The sequence below is a fragment of the Diadema setosum genome, chromosome 16 (assembly GCF_964275005.1).
Source record: "Diadema setosum chromosome 16, eeDiaSeto1, whole genome shotgun sequence".
NCBI lineage: Eukaryota > Metazoa > Echinodermata > Echinoidea > Diadematoida > Diadematidae > Diadema > Diadema setosum.
In genome coordinates this window covers 14,557,341-14,569,737 of record NC_092700.1, presented here as the reverse complement: position 1 = coordinate 14,569,737, position 12,397 = coordinate 14,557,341, and the positions used below count along the sequence as shown (strand labels likewise).

The 12,397-nt window shown below is 37.3% G+C and overlaps 2 protein-coding genes across 2 annotated transcripts in view; both read right to left on the bottom strand.

Moving 5' to 3' along the window:
* Positions 1–1,802, bottom strand: part of LOC140239484 (uncharacterized) — a 96,047-nt gene extending 94,245 nt beyond the window's left edge. The window contains exon 1 of the mRNA XM_072319318.1: positions 1,778–1,802. The gene's annotated coding sequence lies outside the window, so the exon portion shown is untranslated. The remainder of the gene's footprint in view (positions 1–1,777) is intronic.
* A 7,229-nt stretch (positions 1,803–9,031) lies between these two features.
* The window catches only part of LOC140239429 (endoribonuclease LACTB2-like), a 13,496-nt gene continuing 10,130 nt past the window's right edge, over positions 9,032–12,397 (bottom strand). The window contains exons 3-7 of the mRNA XM_072319268.1: positions 12,011–12,137; positions 11,264–11,366; positions 10,516–10,740; positions 10,205–10,286; positions 9,032–9,234 (exon numbers count right to left, since the gene is read on the bottom strand). Of these exons, the coding sequence (XP_072175369.1) occupies positions 9,188–9,234; positions 10,205–10,286; positions 10,516–10,740; positions 11,264–11,366; positions 12,011–12,137 (584 nt within the window). The 3' untranslated portion in view covers positions 9,032–9,187. The remainder of the gene's footprint in view (positions 9,235–10,204; positions 10,287–10,515; positions 10,741–11,263; positions 11,367–12,010; positions 12,138–12,397) is intronic.

Sequence of the window (12,397 nt, the reverse complement as noted above, 5' to 3'; positions counted from 1 at the left end):
CTCATTATTTTATTTCACTAAACATATTTAGTTTCAACTTGCTATTGTGAAAATGTGAAACTTCAATATTTCCCAACTTTTATAATGTCTGACTTATTTTCAGATGAGACATGCATATTGACTGCATATCGGGATTGCAATTATGCTCATGAAATCTTCTAAAATTAAATGAATCAGTGACAACCCATGACTGCAGCACATGCAGGAAAGCACATATTGCTGTCACCGAGTTTATGGACTGAACTCTGTAAAGACGTGCGATTTGCAGGGAAATGAAATTACCAACAAAACGCTAAAAGAAGACAGAGAGAAATAGGACATAGAAAAGGCAAGACGATGCTTTCATACACACACCCTATACTTTACTCTTTATGGCAAGCGTAAGAAACAGTACACTACTATGATGAAGCATATATCATTGATGGTATTGATTCTTGAGAAATAGAAGTAAGTAGAGTAAAACCTTTTCCAACATCTCAGTACTACAGGCATGACAGGGTCACTATGATAAAATATATAACGGTTTAAAAGGTAATGGCATGTTCTGATGCTCTCAGTTCCAACTTCAATATCCTGGTGCTATTTCTTTGAAAAGGCTGGTACGTTAAAGAGAAGAAATAGACAAAAAGATATATTGGAATCGCTATATGAAATGTTAAATACCGTCTAGATATTTACTCATTGCCATCTGCATTGCGTTCGGTGGAGTGAAGTTAATTTTGTCAAATCAGGAACATCATTCTGATATGAAACAATAAGTGCAGAGTTTTGTAAACGATTTCATTTCGTGTTAATTTTAAAGCCACAAAGCCCCAATATTCAAAGTGCAATATAGACGGTTTAATGGGTTAATTTTTCTTAGAGGATAATGTTCCATAGCTTACGGTATAACACGAGAAGGAGACTTAGAGATATGTGAATGTCGTATCTATAGGCTGTATATCTAATCTTTATAATTCACAGTCTATATAAGGCTATCATGATGAAAAAAAAAATCTGAAGTTTGAAGTTAAACCCCCCCCCCCCATGGTTGCTTCCGAATAATGAATTGATGTCTTAACCAGTCATGTAGCACTCGTCTCTTTCTTTGTCTCTTCCTTCATTCCTTCTCTCTCTCTCTCTTCTTTCTTTCTTTCTTTCCTTCCTTCCTGTCTGTAGCATGATATTACGTGGCAGAAACAAATTTTCGAATTCATTGGCATTTAAAACCCCACTAGGCGCGGATGAAACATAATTACAGAACACGTATAATAGCTTTAAAAAAGAAATGATCCAAAGATTCCAAACAATCCAACCTACCTTAGTTACGACATTCTTTGGGCTTTCTAGTCCAGCAAACCATGGCTAAAATAAACTCTTCGCTAGCCCTGCATGCTATAAACAGGGGTTCTGATGTCGGAGACGTGCAAAATCAATCAAACGATGCGTTTCTCGGAGGATGTTTGTAGGGGAACTTCAGAATGGACTCACAGCCTCACTTTTGATTTCGTCTTGGTGAACACAATTAACAGATAATGTTCTTCCAAGTTCTGGCTTAAGCGCTGACAACAAAGGGTAAGATTATGTATTATGAATCAGCGGTTGTTTCGAACAAATACCGAGACCATATTAATCTCCTTCAGACGAGAAAAAAAAAAAGGGGGTTTCGTGACTGTCTTGCTTTATTATGAAAACATTCTTCCCAAGATTTTCTTCTGAGAATGTGACGTGTGATCGGTACTTGACCACAGTCGTCTAGCGAGTTTACCCAACACTCCAGGGTTGGATAGATACTTACCCTCCGGCGGAAATAACTGGGTGTTTTTTTCCGAAGAAGTATCCCCTCGAATACCGTGTGTTCAGGAAACGACAAGTGCACGATTAAGCGCCAGCGAAGTGGCAGCACTTGAGTATAACCCAACCCGGAGGTCTAGGCGCGGCTCTTGTCTCCTCTCCGCCTGCATTCCGTGGATCGCATGGCACTCTGGTGTCACAATAACATCGATATTAAATATCGTTTTGTCTTGTAGTGGGGAGCAATCGCTGATCACGATATTTTGAAAACAATTCTTATATTGCGTATCACAGTTTTGTTGTTCTCTCTCTAGAGTGAAATGGAAGAATCCCCCGAAGACACCGTCAGACAATTATTATTCTGTGTCACAAACCCTGAGTTTGTTTTCTGCGTTAACGAGATTTTGTTACACAGTAACAAACTTTGAACTTTGCAAATATCATATACACCATTTTTATGATCATGATGATGATGCACCTTATTTGTCAGCCGCTCGTCATAAAACTTTGGTCAAACAAAGTTTGATTAATGAACTTTGAGGTATTTCACTGGCTACCTGTAGGCACGTGATATATTTGTCGTCTTATAGGATGTTGACGTTGCTGCAGGTGTTCATGCATTTTCTTTCCAATTGTAGTAGTAAGCATTTTACACATACAGCCCTTTCTGATATGAAACAATGAAAACCCCCACGTTTAAACATTCCTTGGTGGAGTGCGAATCAGCTATTTGTGGACGCTAGCTCTTCGTTCCCAAGTTGTGTGCATGTGCATTGTGCAAATCAATGCAGTTCAATTTACTTTGACTATAAGCTCTATAATTTCATTATTCTAAAGATCAATATACGTGGCTTGTGGAAATAGTATTACTTTAACAACTCAATGCACAGGGTATACAAACTGAATTTTATGATGATAGTAGAGAGAACACTGGACCATGCCAAGCATTAGGTGAAAAGACGTATTAACCCTCTGCTTGCCACATCATGATATCTGTCCATACAAGTTTATGTGTGAAATTTGTGCATGTTTCACTCATTAGCACAAAAAGGATTAAAGAGGGAAGTTTTGTATGTGGATAATATGAAAAAACAAACAAACTAAAAGATGCAAAAGATGAATACGTGAATACATAGGCCCTACATGTAAATAAAAAAAAAAAGAGTGAATGGAAAAAAAAATCTAATCAAGTCCACCCATCGCCATTTGGGGTTCTTCCGTGTAAGGTTTGTGAATTGTGTACGTTGTAATGTCAGTAGGACGCAATATTTCATTCTTATGATACTTCCTTTTTCTTAACATGAATATATACTGAACTTTACTCCAATTTAGAGCTGGATTGTACATCCTAACCCCTGCGCTCAAAATCCATGTCCACACAGCATGCCTGAGAGTGATTTGTCATCAGATGTATATTTCATATTTCGAATTATCTGACATGTCTGACGCTGATCGCTGCACCCGAGCTTCTCGCCAATACACACCAAACCGCGACGATGCAATTTTTAATAGATTGCGCAAACTGTACATTCTTAGACTGTGTACAGAAATTTTGTCGATCACAGACACAGTGTAAGCTGACCTGCTCTTACAAAATCGTTGAGTATTTGGAGATTTTACTCACTATTATTCTGCTTTAATTGGATGCCAAACTTTGCGCACTATATATGGGACCAATACCTCCGTGCTTTTGTGAAACATCAAACGAAGTTAAGCAAATCTTGATCCAGTCCTGTATGACAGTGTAAATGATATTTTGCTCATCTCCAAGTAATAAATCAATTGCCAAAACAGCGCCTGGTTTCCGAGGCCACTTGAATGTATTCTTTACAGCCATAAACTGGTTATCGGTTATACGATGTATAAGTCAATCATATCCAACACTATCAGTTATTGTCATAATTATCAACGAGGGAGTCACCGCGTCATGTCGTCCCCGCCATCAGAGTTTCGTCTGTGACAAACAGCATCTTGTACAACCTAAACCTAACCTCATCTGGTTTCATAATCGCATATTCTAGAACAACAATTGCAACTGAAAATGATGATGAAGATACACATCATCATCGCCATCATTATCATGATCAAAATCATCTTCACCATGATCATCAATGTTACCATCACCATCATGAACATCATGTCTTATTTATCCGTGGTAGCCCCTTCTACCACTTCAGCTCCCAACCTATATAGATTTTCCAGTCACAAAACGGACAGTAAATAAAGTCTGTTGGAGCGCTCTACCATGGATCAACCATTGTTTCTAATACAATGTACCAGGATAAAAGCCCACCCCCACCCCCCCCCCCCCGAAAAAAAAAAAAAAATCACTGAATTCATTGAACATTATCAGTATTGTGCAGTGGCGGATTATGAAGGGGCGAAACCGGCGCACGCTCCCCCTTTATTTTTCGTTAAAAACAAAAGAAATAAAAAGAAAAAATGAAATGAAACCCGGAAGTGGCACCAGAAATATTTGTTGCGCCCTCCCTCCCCCCTCCCCCCATTTACAGAATTCCTGGATCCGCCCCTGCTGTGATGACCACCTTTGTATTACTATATAGATCACTGTCCTGATCGGTGAGATATTTATGTGAATATACTGCCACAATCTTCCATCACTTATTATCTTCATTGCCATCGTCATCATAACCACCCATCATCTATCATAATAATCTTAGTTGTTACCAGTAATCATGCACAGCTAGATCTCGACATTTAGCCCATTGGCATCACATAGGCCTAATTCTCATGTTCCCCTCACACTGGGCAACGAAATACTTCGTGTATAGCACCAAAGCTCTTCGTCGCATATCTAATAGATGCATGGGAACGTGATTCTTGCAGAGTTCTCTTTTGTTTGTTAAATAAAAAAAAAAATCCCAACATGGAATTTGATAAATCGGGCCATTCCTCCGTTTGAATGAATAATCTTGCAGTCTGTTGTCCTGCTACGGGGTTTTGTAACGTGTTCTTACATAAGTGATCTACCTACCCTTGGAAGTCAGGATTACACAACGATTTGTTTGGGAATGTTCTCCCACTATCATAGCAGCTTAGCATGTTCACTGCGAGCTCTGTAAACCCGCCTTCAGATAGAATACAGTAACATGTACTGTAACACAAACACTAAAAACAAACGATGATGGCGCAATTGCTAAATTGAGCTCTGGTTCTGATAGAGCCTAGCCATTCTTCAGGAACGCATCCTCTTCGAGGAAAAATATAAAATATAAACACACCTTAGTGTTAATTATAGGCTAAGTGAAAACATACTGCAGAGAGAGAGAATATGCAATATGCTAAGAATGTTGATATTTTACATGAGAGCGGGTATTCAGGGCCAGGAGTATATTTTGTTCAAGACTTCTCCCTCAGTCCCTCATAGTTCAGCTAAGAATGGTTGAGATTGAACGGTCTTCAGGGTCCAAATCCAACTGTATTGTGTGTGTGTGCGTGCGTGCGTGTGTGTGTGTGTGTGTGTGTGTGTGCGTGTGTGTGTGTTTTGGGGGGTTGGTTTTTTTTAAGAGTAATATAGATTCAATGTCCACCCAAATTTGAACCATATATTTCAACTCCCTATGATATTGTGGCAATGATATTCTTAAGTCCTTTTTAAGAGATCTTTAAAGATCTTAAAATATAATGTTACATAACTGTTACATAATGATAATATATCTGAAAGTTGTGAGGTTTTATGTGAGTTTATAGTGTTTTCAATTGTATGTGCAACAAAATCTCATAAAACTTTATTTCATCATATCTTTGATATTTCAGATGTCAGAGATTTACATTCACAGTTAAAAAGTTGGTAAATGTCCTTTCCCAGGAAAGCTGCAGCTATGTGTCAATATGAGATTCCTTTTCAGGACAAAACACATCTCTTGCAGCAAGCTAAGGGAGTAATTCTGCTCTACTTGTATTTCCATTTAAGTTTTTTCGAAGGGGAAAAATTCAATCTTTAAAAATAGCATGGAGTGTATGTTTGACTTAGGCTAAGGCGATCACTTAAAAACATTTTCAAGTCTATTGACAAATGGACATAACCATGTACAATGTCTACACTGGATATGGGTGATTGACAAAAGCAGAAGAAATTATCAGGAAGCAGAAGAAATTATCAGGAAGCAGCAAAGCCAAAAACTGCCAAAAATGCAATGATTCCTGTAATAAAATTTTATTTTCTGGCATACAATAATATACAGTATTTACTTAGATATTCTCACACACCACAATTAATAAGAATTAATTCAATGTCTCTGCAATCAAAAGCAAAGATACACCAGTCCTGGCATGAAGAACTAATACACTCATTTGAATATGAAATTGACAACCTATAGTATACGTATATGGCATAGTTACACAGATGTTTTCCTTTGTCTGTGGTGACTGACCACTTCAAGATGACCAAGTTGTTGATTATCTTGAGCATTAACAGCTTGAATACTGAAGAATTCCATGCATAGAGACCCTTTATTATCAAGCTGCCTTATATCATAAAATTATGAGAACCTTAATTCAGTCAAACTGCTTTAAATGCGAATTACAACAAACTTAAGCCCTGGAAGCCTAAGACCTAATTTCATTCAAGATTTTTATTTTTTTGTACATTGTATATGATATCTTACCTTACATGTTTTTGACAACTGATTCATGGCTATGATGAATCTTTTGAAACTCATAAGCGAGCACTAATGTTTCACATTCATATTTAGGGACAGTTTCAGGGAATGTCAGAAGATCGGTGTTGTGACGTACAGGCTCTCCTTCATACTAGCAGCTCAGCGTGATAGACATCACATCAATTTGTCAATATGTGGGACTGTAAATTACACGATAGGGTAGTGTGTCACATGAACATTCAGTCTTTCTTCAAACATTGATTTCACAAACACAATGTATGCCCAGTCTGAAGGGGACACAAAACGATGAGTGCAGTGCACTGCCGTTATAATGAACACGGTTATAACGAAATTCCGGTTACAACGAAATAAAATTTAGGGCCGCAACATTATCAACTCTATGTATTTTTATTGTTTATTCATTCGGTTATAACGAAATTTTGTTATAACGAAAGAAAACTGCCAGTCCCGAGGACTTCGTTATAACGGGAGTCCACTGTATATGCACAATGTTCATATTTTTTTTTCCAGTTATTGGGGTTTTTATTATACTGTAGTGATACCTCTGCACTATGCCTTCAAATAAAACACAGCTTAGCAGATAAAAAATTACCTTTTGTACAACCAAATTAGTGTCACCATACATCTCTATGTATGCAAAATGCCACTGCTAAGGCCATGGCATTTTGCAAGAAAATGAATTCAAACTACTCTTGAACAAGTGAAATGATGTCATTTTTTCAGATTTCTTTCCAACGTGTATCATGGCAACAAAATATGTGGTATATCAAAATAACAGAAGAAAAAAAGGTAAAAATGATACCATTTGATGTTAGGATGGTGATTGAAGTGCCAATATGTCAACAAACTCTTCAAAGCCCATGTTTATCACAAAGTACCAGTGTCTGTTATCTGTTATCCATTCAAGAAAACATTACCTTTCATCTCTTTACCTGATTAAGAATAACAATATTGAATTGCAAGAAATGCATTGCCCTAACTTACCTTATCACTGTACCAGGTGTGACTCCTGAAATTACTGCTTAAAATATAATATGTCATGTAACTCTGTAACCTGATATTTTAGGCATGATAAACACCTACATCAAGAATTTCCTTCATGTACAGAGAAAATATCCCAAGTAAGCATGGTGACAAGTATGAATTCTTTTTTGAATGAAGAAATAGACAGACAGCTAGTCCAATTCAAAGCATTTTGCCTTCTGCTCCACTGTGTAAGATAGTACAAACTCAAAGCCCATCTTAAATAAAGTGGGAGAATTTTGTTGTTGTTGTTGTAATGTCTTGCTGTGTAGGAAAGGGCTTTTAACTATAGTTTTAATACCAATAGTAATTTTCGAGGACAGATTCGTCAAGGAGCAACTGAGGTTAAGATTTAAAATAGCAGTAAGGCATATGAAATCACAAAAGGAGAAGATCTCTCATGTGAAGTGCACATTTTTTCTGCAACTACACATCCTTCAGTACAATTTATATTCCGTCAACATTACGCCACTTCAATCATAAGGGATATTAGTAAGTGAAACAGCTCAGACTTTTGCGTAGTCCTAGTTTGATCAAGTTTACTATTGCTTTTTAATGTTGCCTGGTCTTCTGTGGAATGCTTCATCACTGACAGCCACAGAGTCTATATAAGAAGTCAGGTGACAAAATATTGACTACGTGATAAAAATCCCCCATATAACAGGTGAAAACACTTGCATTTTACACTCCCAGGTAATTTCACAGTGAAATTTATCCCCTTCATCCCCTAAGCATACCTTCACCTTACATCCCCTAAGCATACCTTCACCTTCAATCTTGGTGAAGATACTGATTTAGATGACTTTAACCCTATTCTAACTTGGGAGGGGGGGTTAAATTGACCCCCCCCCCTCGACGTTTCGCGCCACGATTCCGCAACGCGCAAAGATTTTGCCGCATCGTTTCATGACTTTTTTCATTGAAGTCTCCCGCATATTTTGAAAGCAAATTTGCGACGTCCGGATACACTGTTCTGAAGTTATGCAATGTTTTGCATTGCATATGCATGTCAACCCGAAAACCGCTCAAATTCATGATTTCGTGTGCAAATCCAATGCAAACTGTGTTTTTTTGTTTAATTGATATTAATTAGATTATTTCAACTTTTAACCATTGAAATAAATTAATTCTAATGTAGATAAGCTTGAAAAAGTGCCTCCAACAAATTTTGGCAAAAAAATAATCGAAAACAAAAGATCGAAAAAACAATAAAATACATAAGAAATTAACAAAACAATAAAAAACAAAAGAAAATGATTTTGATTGCGCCATTTTTTTACAAGAAAATTGTTTGATGTGTCTTGAGGAACTCTGACACAAAAATTTAATAATCCTTCAGTCTTTTTGATGGAGTTATAGGTGAAAATATGATTTCATGCGTTAATTTGCATAATCAATTTATTAAAAAATATGAAATCAACATTTTTCTATTGTATGACCATGTAATCTTGTAGTTGACATCCGGCTCTATGTTCAGGCAAAATTTTGCGGCGATCGCAAGATCGGCGGCCGAGATCTGAAGGGGGGGTCAAATTGACCCCCCCCCCAGTAAAAACTTGGTCTCAAATAGCCTAGTTAGAATAGGGTTAATCATCAAGGGTCTGTCCATTTCTGCAACTGTTCTGCTGGTCCCTTTGTCATATCAGTGGCCTCACCAAGTGCGACAAACTTAAATCAGTCATTTCAGTGGAAGTCTTTTTGCAGCAAGAATATACTAATCCAACAAAAATAATTTGACATTGGCTCCATCACAGGTTGCTCTTCCACCTGTAGTTACCATCTGAAGAAGATTTTGCTGGAAAAAATGAAGAAAAAAGAAAAAGAAAGGAAATATCAAAATACGCTTGAAACATGTTTGTATGTCGTCAAGAATAAAGTAAGTAAGTTTTGATAGTTGATCATTACTAGGGAGGGGTATAGAACAAAAATAGTCTTCTGGCCCTGAATATATACACTGTAGCTCTTCACTGACAAATGAACATTGCACTTTAATATAAATCAGAAGGTAGAATACATGCTCAGGACAAAAAGGGAAAACTGAAACATTGGGATTTTTTTTTTTTTTTTTTTGGGGGGGGGGGGGGTCAGTTTACAGCATATCATAAACGAGTTCAAGAATGTAGCCAATCAGCAGTGCTGAAATGAGTCATGCATGCACTTTATATTTTCTAACATGCACAGCTGTGCAAAAAAGTGTGCGATGAAAAAGCATTTTAAACAGCACAGCCTGTTATCCTATGGCACATTACTGAAAAAGCATAACTGCATGTTCACTGATGTCACAATGCACACTAAAGTAGTGCACTTTCACTCAGTTGGTACAAGTGCCTTATACGCGCTCTCAATCACTTATTTCTGAAAACAACTTCTAGTTCATACATGCCTTGAGCATGTGTAGTAAAAGGAATACAGTGTTTGCCAAGTGTTATCTTTGGAACGAACATCTTTGGACATCTATCTTGTCTTTTGAGCAAGTTCTACCTGTAGCTGACTGGTATTCCCCAATGGAGATACATAAAAAAAAAAAAATAATAATTTTTGATCCATTTTATAAAACAAATAATACACACAAAGTAAATTGACCATATTTTTTTTTTCAGACACAACCACATGGTATTCCCTTGATGATGATACTGACAAGCTTAAATTGAATTACAGAACCTGAAAAGACAGGTACCAACATACAATTTTTGTACCCTTTAAGCACTCAAACAGAGTGGTAAGGTATGCAAGAATGCTATGCAATGTATCATTATTATTCTTACTTATTTTGCCTTCTTTTTCCATCTTCTGAAGATGATGGCTGACGTTCCTTGCTGCAGCCGGATGCAGGACCTCCGGTGTTTCCTAATGGAGAATAAAAGATATTCCTTAAACACTGATTTTGAAATATGGAATCTTGTCTTATACGAGGTTTCAATTTAAAAAAAAAAAAAAAGAAGAAGAAAAGATAGACAAATGACTGTTATAATGCTAATAGGGCTAAGTTTACTTAAAATGCATTTAAATATGTACCGGTATCATAATAGATTAGGGTACACGGAAACTAAAGTACATCAGCGTCCATTCAACTTACAGTGTATATTATTTTCACTAGATCCATCGCTGACATATCTTCAGTCTTGTGCTCCTCTAAGACGGCTGCAATCTGTCCTTCCCTCATGTTGCGGTGATTGATGTACATCTGCAGCTTTTCAACAGCGCCCTCTACCACGGGACCGTGGCCAGGATAGAGTTTGTCAGGCTGGAGGGATACCAACTTTTCCAGCGACTTCATGTACGTGTAGAGATCCTCAAACACCTGAACAATGTTTATTAGAGAAAGAGAGACAAAAAAGGAGGGACAAGCTACTCCATTTGAGACTATTCTGTCTGTTTGTTTGTTTGTTTGTTTGTTTGCTTGGCTTTTTTTTTCATTCACACTTGTCACATACCCCAAGGGCTAAATGCAACCTATAGTACCTGCTCTTCTCTTCAGAATTCTCCTGATTTTTGTTTGATTTCACATCAACATATCACATAAACTGCAACATATGGTGACAAAATATGATATTAAGACATAGAACAAAGCTGATGATCAATAAACCAGTAAAATAAAGAACTCACCCAACACTTGACTGAGAATATATCTACACAAATTCATGGTACATTATCTGCCACGTTTGGTTGAAAATCCATCATGGGGTTTTCAAGAAGAAGTTGAATATATAAAAAAACAACAACAATGAATTATCAAAAAATTATCAAAAGTACGCTGTAGACAGCAAGATGAGCAAACACACAAAACAAGGATCATCAAAAAGCATATGAATAACATTTCTTACAGCTGTGCCCTCTCCAAGCACACAGTCTCCAGTGAAGACAGCATTCTCTTCCTCGAGAACAAGAACCATGTGATCATCCGTATGGCCGGGGGTGTAAACAGCTCTGCGAAAACATACAGAATGTGAGAAATAGATGCATTACTTTTATAGTTGTGGATAATGATGATGATGGTGATGATGATGATGACGGTGATGGTGGTGGTGGTGATGATGGTAATGATGTCGATGATGATGGTGGTAGTGATGGTGGTGGTGATGATGGTGATGATGATGACGATGATGAATGTGATGATGACGATGATGATGATGATGGTGGTGGTGATGGTGGTGGTGATGGTGATGGTAGTGGTGGTAATGATGGTGATGATGATGATGATGATGATGGTGATCGATGGTGATGGTGGTGGTGATGGTGGTGGTGGTAATGATGGTGATGATGATGATGATAACAACAATGAAGAGGAAAAGGAGAATGATGTTTATAATGACATTTATGTGGTAATGTGTTGAAATTGTTTTTTTTCTAGTGGCCATATTTTTTTTTTACTGATACAATGGGACACTGTTTTTAACAAAGGGATAAACCATAAAAAACTTGGAAGGTTACTGTCTGGAATAATTGAAATCTTATACTCTGAAAATGGTTAGCAACTTTGCATGTCTTGGTGCCATGGCATATGCATTTATGTCACCAGATATATCTAAACACCATCATCATTGCACTGTCACTGGCAACTAAAAACCTACTTTAGTGTAGCGCCCTCTGTGACAATCTTCTCGCCATCTTTCAGGTAGCTGTACTTCAGAGTTCCTCCGTTTATTTCTTCCTCTTGAGGTGGGTGGCGGGGAAGCTTGGATATCTTGACATCAGTCCCTGTAACAACACAACATGCAACTGAATGAATATCCATGACATCTGTATTGAAGCCATTGCTCTAAAGATAATGACACTGCAAATAGAGCTTGCTCATTTTTCCTGGCTGATGTGAGCAATGGGGTTGATAAAGATGCGAGAGTTTTTTTATCACGTTTTTTCTTTTTCTTTTTACAGTGATCCTCTACAACACAACTCCATGATACTTTCACTCTTGGAAACATGGAAATATTTATGTTTACATGGCACAATTTTTGAGG